The 16,805-nt window shown below is 52.4% G+C and overlaps 1 protein-coding gene across 1 annotated transcript in view; it reads right to left on the reverse strand.

The window, feature by feature from the left end:
• Positions 1-15,902, reverse strand: part of LOC144728823 (neuroglobin-like) — a 51,548-nt gene extending 35,646 nt beyond the window's left edge. Inside the window, exons 1-2 of the mRNA XM_078608504.1 lie at positions 15,824-15,902; positions 13,481-14,694 (exon numbers count right to left, since the gene is read on the reverse strand). Of these exons, the coding sequence (XP_078464630.1) occupies positions 13,481-13,746 (266 nt within the window). The 5' untranslated portion in view covers positions 13,747-14,694; positions 15,824-15,902. The remainder of the gene's footprint in view (positions 1-13,480; positions 14,695-15,823) is intronic.
• Between the last annotated feature and the right edge of the window lie 903 nt (positions 15,903-16,805).

Consider the following 16,805-nt stretch of genomic DNA (forward strand, 5'->3'; position numbering starts at 1 on the left):
TAAGCCATGCCACGCCGCTTAAGGGATATTATCGAGTATTCAAAACAATCAACGGACGACGCTGAACCCCCCCCCCCATCATTCGCTCTCCTCCACTCACGTCACCGTGTGCATGCCGAGTGCCCAACCGGGGGAGAGGTCGACCCGAATCGCAAGCGAACGTCGTTTTGGCGTCCAAGAATTTCGCCCCCCCCCCTTGCCCCCCTCTTCAGCACCTTTTTTTGTTTCTTGCGACAAACGATGACGGCCGTGCGGTAATAAACAAAAGATCGCTTTCGCAGGTCACTCTCGCGCACAAGCAAAACATAAATCAAAACCGCGATTACCATCCTGGTCTCTTGGGTTCTCACCTGGGCTAAACAAAACCAACTCGAGCGCTTGTGAAAGGCGGCAGGATAGAGTGCTTCTGGCTTACTGGTGCCGACGCCCAGCTGACGTTTACACACCGCACAGAGGCACTTGTTTTCGGCTGAGTCGACCTAGGGGAGGTCCAGGACCAATTTCAGATATTCGTCACAGATGATGGCCGCGAGTGGGAATCGAACTCGGGTGGCCAGCTTCATTGGACAGCGCACATACCACCAGGCGACCGCGATAATCAATATATGCGCGCACCCACACGCAGACACGAGCCTAATACGATAATGGGAGCATTTAATATTTGTTTGCGAAGCAAATGGAAGTAGTTACGGGAGGTAAAACTTCGAAGTGCCATTGTGCATTATTCACGTGTCAATTTCACAACGTTGTCTTAGCGGGGCACGAAACAACTTAATGGGAAATCATAGCTCAGCGCGGGGACAGGGCGTTCAATACCGTGGCAGGTTTAACTATGATCTGGGTGGTAACAAATTTGGCCAGGCTTGGAGATTTATTTTCACAGATTAGTGTGCGCACTGTTCAATGGCTAAAACCGTAACCGAATGCATTGTGGGTTTATTGGTATATATATATTTCGGCTTGTTGCGGTGACAGCGTTTCGCCGTCGTGCCAATACTCTTTCGCGAATTTCTCCGGCGCGCTTTTGGGTTGCGCCGCGCGTTGTCCGGCACGATGTCCGACGTTTTGCTCCGTGCTCTGGAAGCTTCTTCAGGAACTGACAAAAAAAATACGTATATACATTTCCAGGAGAGGATCCCCGGTGCGTGAAGCGAAACGTCGGACATCGTGACGAACGACACGAGATTCAACCCGATAACGCATCGGAGAGCTGTATATAAAAAAAACATAATATTAATTATTACAACTGGCTCCCGATACAAATCGTGGCGATCGTCAACCCGGCTAAAGCTTCCGAGATCTCACAAAGCAGCGATGTCGTCAGAAATGTTAAAAGGGATCGCCTGCAGGGACGAAGGCAGGAGTTTATTCAGTATTTCTTTTCTTTTTTTATCCTCACTTATTTACCAACTGAAGACACGCTGTCTAGGGATTCGTGAGTTCGCAGTTCTGCTGCAGTTATAGGGCCAATTTTGGTAAAATTACCCACAATTACAGCATCATCAGACCGTCCCTTCCTGAACCAGCGCCAGGGAAGGATGCCAGAAACCCCCCCCCCCCCTTTCAACCTCGCCACCCCCCCGCCGCCTTCCCACGACATCGAGACATGAGGTGCAAGGCAATGCCTGGCTCGTGTTCGGAGCAGACACGAGAGAGTGAGAGAGAGAGAGGGGGCGAGTGAGAGCGTCGTTATTATTTTGAAATTGTACTTTACACCCCGGCGCCCTGTGAAAGCTGGAACATTTTGATGAAGGTGACGAAAACAATTCCGCGTTGAAGTACATTTATAAACAGCGGAGGCTACAGAGCAGTGCGTCCCTTAAATAGCCCCAAAATAAGTGTACGTGTGAAGCGATTTAAATCAGAACGTTAACATTATCGCACGCCACTCAAGAGCGGCGACGCAGAGAAGATTTTGCATGGGCCATGCATTGCACGGGCCAGGTCAGAAATCGGCGCCAAGAATGTTTAGCAGTGCCGATAATATTTACACCGATAACGAGAGCGAATTGTTTCGTAACCCGCTCATTCCCAATGGCTATCACATCATTCACAGTTGTTGGAACCGCTGTGGTTTTGCGGCCTGAAGGTGGTGCTGACAAGTAAAACTTATCCGGTCTGGGCTAATGGACTAACGCGAGTGGCATTGCTGATCTCCCCACGATGGATTTCTTGAGTCACTTTTGATCATTTTCCTTTTAAGGCGATGTAAGCCGCCTATACATTTACAAGTTTGGCCTTTAAAAGGGTCCGTCTGCTCTTCATTATGTTAATAAATTTGAAATGTCTTCGCCTCTCAATACAAATTTGAACAATTTTATTGCATATTTCCCAGGACCTGCGCATTAATGGTGAACATAATTGTGTAGTTCAACGGAGGTTGGTAATGGGGATAGGAGTTAAAGCTTTCACAATCTACATTGCCCGCTATGCAGGAGGTGGTTGGTTCGATCCCGACCCTGACGCCTGTATATTTGGAGTGTATTCATGTTCTCCCCGTGATCGCGTGGATTTTCTCCGGGTTTTTCGGTTCCATGCCCCCCCCCCCCCACACACAATTAGAATCAACGTCACACATTTAGAGTATTTGGCTGCTATAAATGTCTACGTGATGACAAGCCACTTCGTTGAGCTATGACGTGTGGCCAGGTCGCTGCTGTAAAATAATTACATCGCTGCTCAGTAGTGAGCCTTAGCTGGTAAAAGAAAAAAAACGTGTATTTCTCTCCTGCAACGAGTCGCCACAATTTAAGTGGACATCTCAATCAGGTTCACTTCCAAACGTATCTGAAGGCCGCTCTTCGGAGGTCACATCTTTCCCCCCTATCCTGACCTTCTCGTCAGATGAAAATCAATGATTGATGAGAAAACTCCGTCGTAACAGATTAATAGTGCAGGCTGTAAAACCCGCATCACTGCTGCTGGCGGCCGTCAGTCATTCGGTCACATTTGCTCAAATCGCTTTTGATGGTGACCTTCGACAAGAGGACCACAATGCACATCTTCAGGAAATCACCATGGTTCAATATATATGCACAATGGCTGTTATTCTTTTAGCAAGTTTTTTTGTGTGTGTTGTTCGAAACGTGTGTGTTGTTCGAATATTTATTCATACTGGAGGAATCCGATGAGCTATACAGCTCTAATGTCCAGTAGGGCCGGCTCAAATAGGTTACTGGAGTGAGTCCGTCATCACCAAATTTCCCTTCGGGCCAACCGAAGTTCTCTTTCCCTAAGCGGTCTATCATCCAATCGGCTACTTCCTGTGAGACTATGACACCCATTAAGGGAAGCCGGATGAGGCCACGCAGTTACTCTAACTTCCTGGGGTCTTGCCCTGATGATGCTTGACGCAGTTGCAAGGGAATTGCCAGGTGTAGTTGGTGAACTTTGTTGCGGAGATTGTCCTTCACCTCAACGGTGAGCGAGCAGAAGCAGCGATAATCGGCGCGATAAATCGATGAACACCACCACCACCACGTGAATTTGTTTGGCTGTGGTCGGGTGGTGGAGGGTTCTTTAGATTTGGTCACATCGTTATGGGGCCTTACCACAAAAATATATTACGGCTCGGTATTTGTTACTGCTAAGGTGGCCCACACAACGGCTAAACCAGCCCTGCTATCCTAGCAGCGCCAATTCTGCTGCTCTCATAGCCTGGAACTCGCTCCCACTGTCGACCCGCGTCCCTCTGCTCAAGTCCATGCTGAAGACCATGCACGTGCCCCCCCCCCCACCAAGCCCACTCTCCTGAAAGCCCGGTGCCTGGCCTCCTGCGGTGCGTGGGCCCCCAGTGCAGTTGCACCGCCTGCACACTTGAAAGCGATGGCACAACCAGATTGGCTTTTACCTCCCATGTGTCCCAAATATTTTAACGTGGGAACGTGGTAACTCAAGGAAATGTTTTGCCCCCCCCAGCCCCCACCCTTGCTGCCAAGCGTAAGGGGGTGGGAATGGGAGGGGTTAATAGCCCACCCTGCCCACCCCCCGGCTCGCCCCTCGCCGCCTCCCACGGTGGCGCCGTCTGTGATGATAGCACAGCGCGTCCACCGTGACACCGCTCCCACCACGCACACACACACAAAGATAAAGACAAAGATCCCCCGTATAGCCTTAACAGACTGTAGGGGCAAGTGCTGTTAGCGAGCACCTATGAAGGTCGGCACGGCACACGAGGGGGTGGGTGGCCAACATCACGCCCGGCCGCCTTTGTCTCCCTCGCGACGATCTTTACACACCGCACCAGGTACTCATTTGAGGCTGAGTCGACCTAGGGGAGGCCCGGGACCGGTTCAGACAATCGTCACCGCTGGTGTTGGCCGTGAGCGGGAATCGAACCCGGGTCGCCGGGTTCATAGCGCAGCGCACTGACCGCTACAATACCGCTCCCACCACGCACACACACGCACACACACGCACGCACACACACACGCACACACACGCGCACACGCGCACACGCACACACACGCACACACACACGCACACACACACGCGCGTACAAACAAGCGCCGCTGGGTTTGTGCATAGCTGACAGCTCAAGCGTGCACGGCGTTACGAGTAAACCATGCAGATGATTATAACTCCCCCGCCCATGAGTCCTCTGAGACCACTGGAGGGTTACATCCGCGGGAGATAACTTCGGCCGCATATCGAGCGAGATGCACTGTGTTGCCCATAATTGTATCATCATCATCATCATCCACCATCGTTAAACAAGTATAAAAAAGACGGGGGCTTGGGGAGAGGTCCTAAAACTATTCGGGTGTCTTCTATAGATGTATTTTCACGTGCCTGCCATGGTATTGGTGACACCCATCGTGACATCGACATTTGAGCGGAGAGACCCAGTGATCGGTTGCTCACATGAAAAAAAAATCTCAAGTCGTAAAAAAGTCCTCCCCAATTTCTTAGTTTGTGATGGGAATCGGTGTGAACCCAGGGGGAAATGTCACTGCAGATATGGTATTCACAGCGATCACAGGTGTTGTGTCAAACTCCATGGTGTGATCCGTTTTTAATGCTTTATACTGTTAATGGATAACAGAGTGTAACGATTTGTTGTGTTCCTGGGTAATAAGTGTTAGTTCCTAACTGCTTATGTCTCAAAAGTACAGAAAATTCCTATCATTATCCATAAACTTTGCTTTTGTGATGAGGACAGTGATATTATGAAATTTACCTATTTTTCAGAATATTCCAGATAGATTCAGTGCTGAGTAAACTTGGAGTAACTTCTAGAACATTCTAGAACTTTCCAATAATATAAATAGTAGTATAAATACAGGGGCCTCAAGCCCACCTGTTCAGTTTAGTTCCAGCCGCCTAATTGGATACATATCTGCATTTTTCTGAGAGATGGCATGAAGAGGCTGCACGCATCTGGCAGACGCATTTTGCTATGTCTGCGACCAATTTATCAAGACAAGAGTGAAAAAGTACTCTGTGGAAGCATCTGCTAAGATGTGTGAGGCCTACAAGGCATATTTCGGCATGCCTGTCGGGGATCAAGACAACCCCTAGGCACCTCATTTCACCTGCGAGCAATGCAAAAAACTCTGGAAGGTAAGATGTACAATTGTTGCTCAGAATTTTAAGTTATAAAATTTGTTAAAAATTTTACAATGGAAAAAGTTTTTAATTTTAAAATGTTTTACAATTTTCAAAGTTAATCTCTTACACATTAGTCATGGGTGAAATAAATGTATTTTTGTAGTTTGCTATCCTAATAATTTGGCGGGAACCCACTAACCACTCAAGCAACTGCTACTTCTGCATGGTGAACCTTACCAAACGTCGGACTGGCAAGAATGCACCTGATATCACATTCCTTCCTTCATCCATCGCCCCGGTGTCACACTGCCATGAGCTCCCCATACGCACTCCTCCAGAGAGAGAGCAGCCTTCTTTAAAAGAGAGCAGCAAGTCAGAGAGCGAGGAAGACGTAGATCTAGATGACAATTTCAGAGGTGGAGCTGAGGAGAGAAACCCGTACTACCCCAACCAAAAAGACCTCAACGACTTGATCAGAGATATTGGTCTCACCAAGTCCAATGCCGAACTTTTGACGTCTAGGCTCAAGCAGTGGAACTTGTTGGATAAAAGTCTGCAAGTCGCAGATCAGAGGAAGCGTCATCAATTTTTTGCAGCTTCTTCACCCATAAAGATGGGCTCTGCTTCTGCCACAATATGAGCAGTCTGTTCGAGGCAATCGGAATCGCCTGAAACCAGAATGAGTGGCGCATTTCGGGTGATGTGGCTGCGGGCAGAATGACTGGGCTTAATGAGACTTGGGAAGAGCAGGAATTAATCCTGCAGTGGATTGGCCAAGGCTGCTGATGATGATGATGTTCATGAACGAGACTCTTCTTTCTGGGTTTCATAGAGAATGAGCGCAGCATCAGTTCGCACCGTGTGGCCAGCAGCCAATAGTGGCTCTTTTATGGATATACTGGTCCCCGCCAAAGGAATGTGGAATCACCGCTGCAGGATTAGAGCTGCCAGTGGAGGCCAGCTTTTCTGAGGCTTGTTTGAGCACGAATATTGTGTGCGCGTGTGTGAAGAATTTTACTCAAGGCTGTTATTTACTTGGTGCCATGGCTCAAATTGCTAAATTCCAGTGAAATAATAGTAACGGTGCCTCTGTGACAGGGGGTGGTCGTCTCTGGTTTTGTAAAAAAACAGTTTATATTAATGGGCGGGCCCCGTGGTTAATTATTAGGATGCCAATCATTTGAGAGGTAATTCGCTTCAATGGGAGAGGTGCCCTCACCTGGTGAAAAAAACGACGCCAATCGTTGGAGAGAATGAATCTCAATGCGGCGCTTGTCCGCCGAATGAAATGACCTCCTTAACAAAGAAACGTTTCATCCCAATAGGACCCTTGTCTTCAACAAAAGCACACGCATATATATTAGAAGACGATGAATTTCAGCCGACTTTTACCAGCTTAAATAAAATAAATAAATAGCCTCGATGGAGAAAGTACGGGGGTGGGGGGGGGAGAGCGAAGGTATAGAAATCTTAATTGACCCTTAACCTGGTCAAATACAGGACATGAATCATTCAAGGAGGTGATACAAACCATCTCGATGGGGCCCACTCACTTGGTTAAATAAAGGACAACAGCCATTTGAGAGACAACAAATCTGAACCTGGCCATCGCCTGGTTAGATACAGGCTCGTCGTCAATCAGTGAAGAGGTAACACATCTCAACGAGTCTCCACCTGGATACACTAATAAGATGATGCATGTATGTTGAACTTCTTTTTCACACCGCACGTGCTAATCTGAGGTATGGGGGGAAGGACAACAAAGTAAACTACAAAACAGTTGGACAGAAATGAGTTTTCAATCTCGATTTGTTTTCAAAGTGCACGGCTCCAACGGCCTCCGAATCTCGTAAGGAGGAGAGTTGCAGGAAGCCTGCCTCTTTAACAGCTACTCGATCTCAAAACCGGGCTCCCACGTGGCTAAGTAAAGGACAAATCAATGCAAGGCATGTGCCTCCCCTTCTGGAGGCAGCATAGATCGGATCGCTCTCACGCGATGGCAATGGAAGGATGCGAGTGCTTAGAGAGAGAACCCCCCCCGCCCCCCACAATGCAGGTCATACAAAACAAACAGACACATACACAGCCATAGAGAGAGAGAGATGTGCGAAAGGATGGAGATAGTCGAGGCGAGGTGGGGGGGGAAGGAGAGATGAAAGAACAAAGACACACACAGGGGAAAAGAGCAATAAAGCCAGAGTTTGCGGAGTGCGAAAAATTGATCAGATGTCGTCCCTTCGTCGTCACTACGACACCGAGCAGAAGCAACAGAAAAAAAATAGCAACGATTTTAGGGAGCGAACGCGGGAAGTCCCGAGCTAAATATAACGCGAGACACACCAGGGGCGGCGCCGGAACGCTGCAGCGCAATCCCGCAAGAAACAGCTCGATCACAATCATCATCATCATCAGCAGCAGCATCATCAGCAGCAGTAGCAGCAGCAGTAGCAGCAGCAGCAGCAGCGTTCGGCGTCATCGGGAATAGTAGCACGATCATCATCGCTACTATAACCACCATAATCATCATCATCTTGTGAGTTAAAGGCATCGCCATGGTAATGATCAAGACTGCCCACATCATCAACAGCGGCATCGTGATCGTCATCGGTAAATTCAGTAACATCAACGCCATCACCACCACCACTACCTATAAAGGTTCCTTTCGACAACGAGACGATACCCTGGTCTCTAGAGTTCTATCTCACCCGGGTGAACAATTCAACTGCGTAACATTAGCAGCACCAGCAGCAGCAGCAGCATCATCATCACTCGTACCATCACAACCGTCACCGCTATTATGAACGCCGCAATCATCCCTAATAAAACCATCACCAACACGACAGTTATCACCATAAACAGCACCACCACGACCACCGCCACGACCACCACCACCACCACCACCGCCGCTATTACCAAAACGGTCGCCGAAATCACCGTCACTTAACGAAATGTGCCGTAAGAACGGCAATCACCTGGGAAGTGGTAACTGGAGCTATATTTAGATGGGGAAGCCACGGCGCGGTGGCGCGCCAGGCCTCCACCACGTCGCCACTGCTATCATCGTGAGCCACACGAATCGGGGGGCCCGGGGGGAGGGGGGAGGGCTATTATTCGCCCAGGCTACAAACCCCGTGTCTCAATTTTGTTTTTAAATCTCGCTCAGCCACTTTCTGTCACGACCAACAAAAGGGGGGTGGGGGCACCATTCACCTTGGTGGACACCCAACGTTGCCGCGACGTTACTGAGCGTGAGAGTGTCCACGTGCGGTGTGTCCACCCCCCCCCCGAAGGTAAGTTCTCATACACGACCCTCGGGAAGCGAAAAGGGTTCCACACGCGCTCAACGTTCACCCACGGGGTGTTCACGCCACGGTTATTCGAGCGGCGGGTCTGTGGTGAACGAGCCCACCTCTTGCAAATCACGAGAATAGCTCTCATTTCGATGGATGTTGATGCATATTTCGCACCAACCGTGCCAATCGGTTGGCAAACACTGCGGCCTTGAGAGGAAAACAAATTTAGAAAACAGGCGACGTTTCGGGCAATGGCCCTTCTTCACGGCAAACCAATGAAAAGTCGTCGATTATATTTTTCCCTTGTAAGGCCACAATATGATTGACGACTGCATTGTTTGTTTTTTTGGTTTCTTGGTTAAATTGTGCTCGCAAATAAGACGGCAACTCGTCCTGTGCCGAAGCGTCGGATGATATAACCCCCCCCCCCCACCACCAGGGCAACGCGACCACAAGGACAGGCGTGGTGCTGGATGAACATCGTCACGAAGTCAGCGAGTGCTTCAAGAGCCGCGCGCGGCTTCCACGCTGCAGGTTACCAGCCCCTGCTCCCTCTAGCGGAGGTCCGTCCGCCGGCAGTGACGCGAGTGGGCAATTGCAGGGCTGCGCTTTCACCTCCCCCCCCGTCGTCACGGTGCGCGCGTTGGCGTGCGCGGCGCTGGCCACCACCAGCCCCCCTCCCCCCCCCGCCGTGTGCCGTTCTGGCCTCATTCATTAGGCGCTCGCCAACAGCACTTGCCCCAACAGTCTATTGAAGTCTATACGGGAGGGATATGTGTGTGCACATGGACGCTGTGTGCAAGCGCATGTCACGTGGCTGCTGTGTTCACGCGTGCCAGTTGTTTGTGCGGTGGATAACGCAACTGTGCTACAAACCCGGCGTCCCGAGTTCGATTCCCACTCAAGGCCACTAACCCCACTGACGATTACCTGAACCAGTCCTGGGCTTCGCCTAGGTCGACTCAGCCTTGAGGTAAGTACCTCATGCGATGTGTACACATCTCCACGACGGAGACAGAGGCGGCGGGGCGTGGTGCTGCCCCCCTAAACCCTCGTTTTCCGTGCCGGCCTTCATACGTGGGCCTCCCCTAGGTCGACTCAGACTTAAAAATGAGAAGGCGGTACGAAGTGTAAACATCGGCACCGGGAAGACAGAGGAGGCGACCAACAGCACTTGCCCCAACATCCCGTTGTCGGCTATACGGGTGATCTTTATGACAATGAGGTTTAAATTGACCGCTCTCTTTCGCCTTCCCATCCGATGCACTCACGAGATAAAAAGGCCGCGCAGTGCTGCCCCTACAAACGCCGTGACTCCGTATCGTGCGGATAAAGAGGGCGACGTCACCGCCGACGTCGAGAGTGAAAATTTGCACTTTGATTCAATCTGGCGAAACGACTCCTCCACCCCCCCCCCCTATTGGAGACAATCAACAACGCGGCGCGCATGCAACACAGAGAGAGAGGGAGAGGAGGTGAGTGAATTCCCAGAGTCGAGTTCACGCACAAAGCACGAGGGGTCCAAAAAGCAGGCTCTGCGGCGGCGGCATGGACACCGTGCAGGAGAGGGTTTTGTCGTTGTTGTTGTTGTTGTTACGAATGTGAGACGGCGAACGTCAGCGCTACGTTGCGGTGGCACAAAACCCACTCGCGTGGGGGGTGAAGTATGGTCAAATGACCCCCCCCCCCTCCTCCTCTTTCAGCGCACGGCTTTGCCTTCATCCAGCAGTGGATTGAGTAGGGGCTGTACATGTTCGGTACTTAATAAGCCACAGCAGATACTGCCAGAATACCACATTCAAACGTGCCTTGCTGTGTCATACGTTTATCATCGGCCATGATCTCTCTGCTGCTGGATGAAGGCCTCGACCCGCACTGACCAGCGTGGTGAAGTATGATAAATAAATAAATCAACATCTCTCGCGGCCCACGAGGCGTGGGGAGAGGGCCTCATCCAGCAGTGGATTGACAAAACAAGCTGCGTGTAAGGAGACACGCGCCGCACAGATGGGTTCAAGGATGTTTGCTGTCGTGCCTGGGTTTGTGTTCATTCATGTATGTTGTACTTTTTTCGCACCGTACGTATCCAACCGTGCTAATCGGAGGTGCGGGTTTGAGTGAGTGGCTTAGACACAAAGACAAAGGTCCCCCCCCCCCCGCCCCCGTATAGCCTGAACAGACTGTTGGGGCAAGTGCTGTTAGTAGCGAGCACCTATGAAGGCCGGCACGGTTACACACGCACATAGCACAACAGCAAAAACAATGTCGTTGTAGAGGCGATAGAATAATACAAACAGGAACACCACAAGCGAGAGACGGATTAGGCATTACAAGGTGACCAGCAGGTGACCAGAGATGTAAACGCAAAGATAAAGATCCCCCGGCAGGGTGTTCTACAGACTGTTGGGGCAAATGCTGTTAGTAGCGAGCACCTACGAAGGCCGGCACGGCCGTACGAGGCGGGTTGCGGGGTGGATTTGCTCGGTAAATGCCACGCCCGGTCACCTTTGTCTTCCGCCCCCCTCCCTCCCCCCAGCGCTGGCGTCAACACACTGCAGCAACAGGCACCAACCAACTCGTTTGAAGACGAGGTTCGTGATCGGGATGCGCGGGGTGAGATTATCATCGCTACCGATTGCCAATTGAAAAACCGTTGACCGCGAATCGAACTTAGTTCTGCCGGGCCTCGTAAGCGCCAATCGTTGCTAAACCACCCACGCTGCCCGGGCTCCCTGCAGAGATCATGGAGAAGACGCGCTCGCGCAAAGACACACACAAAAAAAACCATTCGTCCCCCTCCTAGCCGAACGTCTCGGATACCCTCGGGAGGTTTTCGCGCTGTAAGCCAGCGCGCGTCTGTTAATGACGTGCAGCTGCGAAAAAAAATCAAACCGAGACAACTCCAACGGCCATACGGGCTGTCTGGGGGCTCATGTTGTTGTTGTCGTTGTTAGCGAGCACCTATTAAGGTCGGAAGAGTAGGCCTACGTTCGTGGGGTGGGCGTGTAAGCCAGCGACACTCGTCGGCCGACATGGGTCCTTCCCAATATCGAGGTTCATGCACGGCGTGGCCAGGCGTTTATTTAAGGCCGAGTCGACCTACGGGTGACCCAGACAAAATAGGTTCAAATTCACGAGGTGCCCCGGAGTCGAGAATTGAACCCACGCGGCTGACCTCGTCACGCAGTGCGTCACAGCTCTACCGCCCCATTCACCCTTCCCAACACAACAAAAACAAAAGAGAAAAAACAGATCCCCCGTATAGCCTGTAACAGACTGTTGGGGCAAGTGCTGTTAGCGAGCACCTATTAAGGCCGGCATGGCACACAAGAGGGTGGGTGGACAGCACCACGCCCGGCCGCTTTTGTCTCCCCAGTGGCGAAGTTTACACACGCACCAGGTACTCATTTGAGGCTGAGTCGACCTAGGGGAGGCTCAGGACTGGTTCAGATAATCGTCACCGGTGTCGGTCGAATCCGGGTCGCCAGGTTCGTAGCGCAGAGTAGCGCTAAGCGCTACACTACCGCTCCCCACACTATAAATACACACACACACAGACACACACACAGACACACACACAGACACACACACAGAGACACACACACAGACACACACAGACACACACACAGACACACACAGAGACACACACAGACAAAGACAGAGACACACACACACACACAGACACACACACAAAGACACACACAGAGACACACACAGACACACAGACACACGCACAGACACGCGCACAGACACACACACAGACACACACACAGACACACACAGAGACACACACACAGACACACACACAGAGACACACACACAGACACACACACAGAGACACACACACAGACACACGCACAGACACGCGCACAGACACACACACACGCGCACACGCGCGCGTGCAGAGGAAGCGTAGATAAGGAAGACGAAGATAAGAGATATTATGAGTTACGGGGAGACAGTTCTCCGCTGTTGTTCATTCTCAGCGTGTTGTCCGACGTTTCGCTCCGCGCGCTGGGAGTGAGCTTCTTTGCCTATGTCCGACGTTTCGCGCCACGTGCCGAGCAACTCTTTTCACGAAACTCAATTCATGTTGTTGTTGTTGTTGTTCAGCGCGTGGAGCGAAACGTCGGACCGTTTACTGCGAGCATCCAGCCCCGCTGCATGACCCGTGAACGTATCGGAGGGAGCTGTCCCCCACCTTCTTCTTCATCGCCCTCGTATCTGCCACTTATCTTTGTTCCGCGCTGCTGTGCGCGTGCGATTGACATCACGCCGAACGAGACACGGTAACGACCTCCAAACAACACATGGGAGAGCTATATATAAAGACAAAGATCCCCCGTGTAGCCTCAACAGACGTGTTGGGGCAAGTGCTGTTAACGAGCACCTCTGAAAGCCGGATCGGCACACGGGGGGGGAGGGGGGTGGTGGGCAACAACCACGCCCGGCCGCCTTTGTCTCCTTCACACCGCACCAGGTACTCATTTGAGGCTGAGTCGACCTGGGGGTAGAGGTGTGGGGGTTGGGGAGGGTGGGCAAAAAACGAAGTCGGCTCGCGACCGCGCAAAGCGTCCGGTCGTACAGCACGGGGATTTGTGACCGAGGGAGGGGGGAGTTGTCGCCGCGACTCGCACCTTACGAACAGGATGACCCCGACCCGAGTGATGTCGTCTTGCAAGGCTCTCCACGACTCGATCACGATGCGCCGCTCGTCCTCGCTTAGCCTGCGCGGCGGTGGTGGAGGAGGCGTCGGGAGCGAAAGCGCCGTCTCCTTGGCCGGCTCCTTGCTCCGCGGCTCGGGGGCCTTGGGCGCTCCTCCCTTGGCCGTCGCCTTGCCCTTGGCAGGCGTCGCCACCGGGCAGCTCATTTTCTTCCTCTCGAAGAGACGGAAGAAGTTCATGGTCGGATGTTGTGCGTGGCGCGGTGCGAGCGGAGTGGACGGGTGATGCGCGCGCGCGCGCGAGCTGCTGCTGCTGTTGTCGCTGGTGGTGCCTTTCTCCTACCCTCCCTCTCTCCTCTCTCTCTCAGCTCTCTCAGCTCCCCCCCCCCTTCTCGCACTCTCCCCTCCTGCCTCGCTACGATAGACTGTGCGCGTGTGCGCGGTGCGTGTGAACGAGAAGCGCTCCGCGAGGCTCGTGGTGGCGATGGAGGTTCCTTCTCTGTCCGTCTCTCTATCTCTACCTACTACTCTTAATCTCTCCCTCTCTTAGCCGTCTCTCTCTCTCTCCTGTCTCACTAGATAGCGTGTCGGTCGCGGTGTGTCGAGGAGGCTGTGTTGTCGGTGTCTTTGTCTGCGTGGCGGTGTTGTGTAGCGGCGTGCGTGCGTGTGCGTGTGTGTGTGCGTGTGTGTGCGTGTGTGTGTGTGCGTGTGTGTGTGTGCGTGTGTGTGTGTGCGCCACGCGCGATAGCTCTCGGCTTAAATAACAACCGCGCTCAGATTTAACGCAAATTCTCTCGAGTGCCTCTCCCTGCAGTTAGCCAGCCACACAGTACACACACATATATCCCTGATTATCTCAAGCGCCGTTGTTTTGCACGTATTTTCTAGACGTGTGTCAAATAATTCCTGGCTATCGTAGCTTAGAAGACAAACCGATAAAGGTAAGAGATTAAGTTGAGGCACGTGTCTGTGAGCAGCGGTCCACGTTTAAATGCCCGCGTGTAGAGATCGACGTCAGAAGCTGCCCTTTACGATGATGATGATGATGTTGCTGATGGTGATGATTATGATGCTGATGGTGATGATTATGATGATGGCTTCACTCAAACTCGATCCTCGCGAGATGCGGACGATCCCTTGACTGCACTCGAACCGTTACGTCGATGTCGGAGGGCCACGAATTGAGAGCTGCGAATGATACACACACACACGCGCACACACACACAGCAGATACACACACACACGCGCGCACACACAGCAGATACACACACACATACACACAACACGCACGCACAACGGATAAACACACAACACGCACGCACGCAACACAAGTGCACACGAATAGACAAAGACAAAGATCACCCGTATAGCCTTGACGGACTGTTGGGCAAGTGCTGTTAGCGAGCACCTATGAATGCCGACATGGCACAAGAGGGGGGGGTGGGTGGACAGCACCACGCCCGGCCGCCTTTGTCTCTCCAGTGGCGATGTCTACACACCGCGTCAGGTACCCATTTAAGGCTGAATCGACCTAGGGGAGGGCCATGAGAGCGGGAACCGAACGAGTTCGAGTCGCCGGGTTCGCAGCGCAGTGCGCGCGCTCTCCACTACGCTACCGCTCCCCACTCGCATACACAGCAAAGATACACACGCACACAACATATAAAGCACGCACGCGCGCGCGCACACACACACACACACGCGTGCACACACACACACGCGCGCGCACACACACGCGCGCGCGCACACACATACACGCGCGCACACACACACACGCGCGCGCACACACATACACGCACGCGCGCGCACACACACACGCGCACACACACACACACGCGCGCGCACATACACGCACGCGCGCGCGCATTAAATTGCGCCGATAAATAACCTGCTAATTAACGCTTGGAGGCCAAGTTGGGAAATCTGCTTCTGTTCGATATCACAACGGCCAGAGAGCGCGCCGTGTCCGTCCCGTTGCGATCGACAGCCCAGCCAAGCCAGCCAACGTTGCAGCACGCTCACATTACCCCACGATTGTTGTATTTGCTACCAATCGTCATTAATTATGACCCGCGATTTGGCTCACAATGCCGATTCGTAGGCGAGGTTCTCTCATCCGTCTCGCTGTCTCTTACGCGCCCGCGCAGAACTACGCTTAGCCTCCTTCCCGTACAAATGATATATTCGCACGCACCCGTATCTCAATTCTCGCCGAATTCGCCGTCGAATATTAACCGGTGGCGTTCGCTGATCGAAGCGCGCGACTCTGGCGCCCGTGTGCGCGCGTGGGGTTATCGACGCTGGTTGCGCTAGAGACCTGGACACACCGTGGCGGCTCCGACAACCAAACTCCATCCCCAAATGCGCGCGAGCGATGCGGGCTCCCAGAGTTTGTTTCACGCAGCCCCCAGGATTGGCAGGATGGTGGTGGTGGTGGGGGGAGGCGCTGGGGGAGCAGAGAAGTGGGAGGAGAGGGATCAGAGGGAGTGGATTCTCAGAAGTGGTGGTGGGGAGGAGGAGCAGGAGGATGGGAGGTGGCGGGGGAGAGGCTGGGTGGAGCCTAAACGATGGCTATTGTCCCCTCGAGCCAAACATCAGATAAGACGAATTTCATCACATTGTCCTAAACTATATGAATTGACATGCGTTTAGATAGGGCCCCGACACGCTCGCTCAATTATTTATTCAGCGGACGAGAGCATGTATAATGAATACATCCATGGAGTGGCGTGCACTTGACTATAAGACAAAGACCCCCCGTATAGCCTTTAAAAGACTGTTGGGGCAAGTGCTGTTAGCGAGCACTATAAAGGCCGAAACGGTACACGAGGTGGTGGGTGGTCTCTCCAGTGGCGATTATTACACACCGCACCAGGTACCCATTTAAGGCTGAGCCGACCTAGGGGAGACGCAATAGCGTTTCAGATAATTGGCGTTGGTGTTGTCCGCGCGCGAAAATCGAACTCGTGTAGCCGGGTTCGTAACGCAGCGCGCGCGCTAACCGCTGCACCACCGCTCCCCACTGTGCTTTACTCTCCACGCACACGCGCCGCGTTCACGTGCGAGTCAGCCGCGGTGTTCACCATCAGCCGCGGCAAATCCACTGCTGGATGAATGCTTCCCCAAGCTGTCCACCAGCATCTGCACGAGAGATGACATTCATCGCTCCATCTCCTTCGTGGACGGACGTCCCCTCCTTTGACTTCGTCGCAACTAATTAATCGAAGTGCACTGCAGGATACATTTGACCTTCAGCGTACGTCAACAACGTTGGAGAATGCACAACGAAAAATGTTTCC

Source organism: Lampetra planeri, chromosome 30 (assembly GCF_965212315.1).
Source record: "Lampetra planeri chromosome 30, kcLamPlan1.2.h2, whole genome shotgun sequence".
Classification (NCBI taxonomy): Eukaryota; Metazoa; Chordata; class Hyperoartia; order Petromyzontiformes; family Petromyzontidae; genus Lampetra; species Lampetra planeri.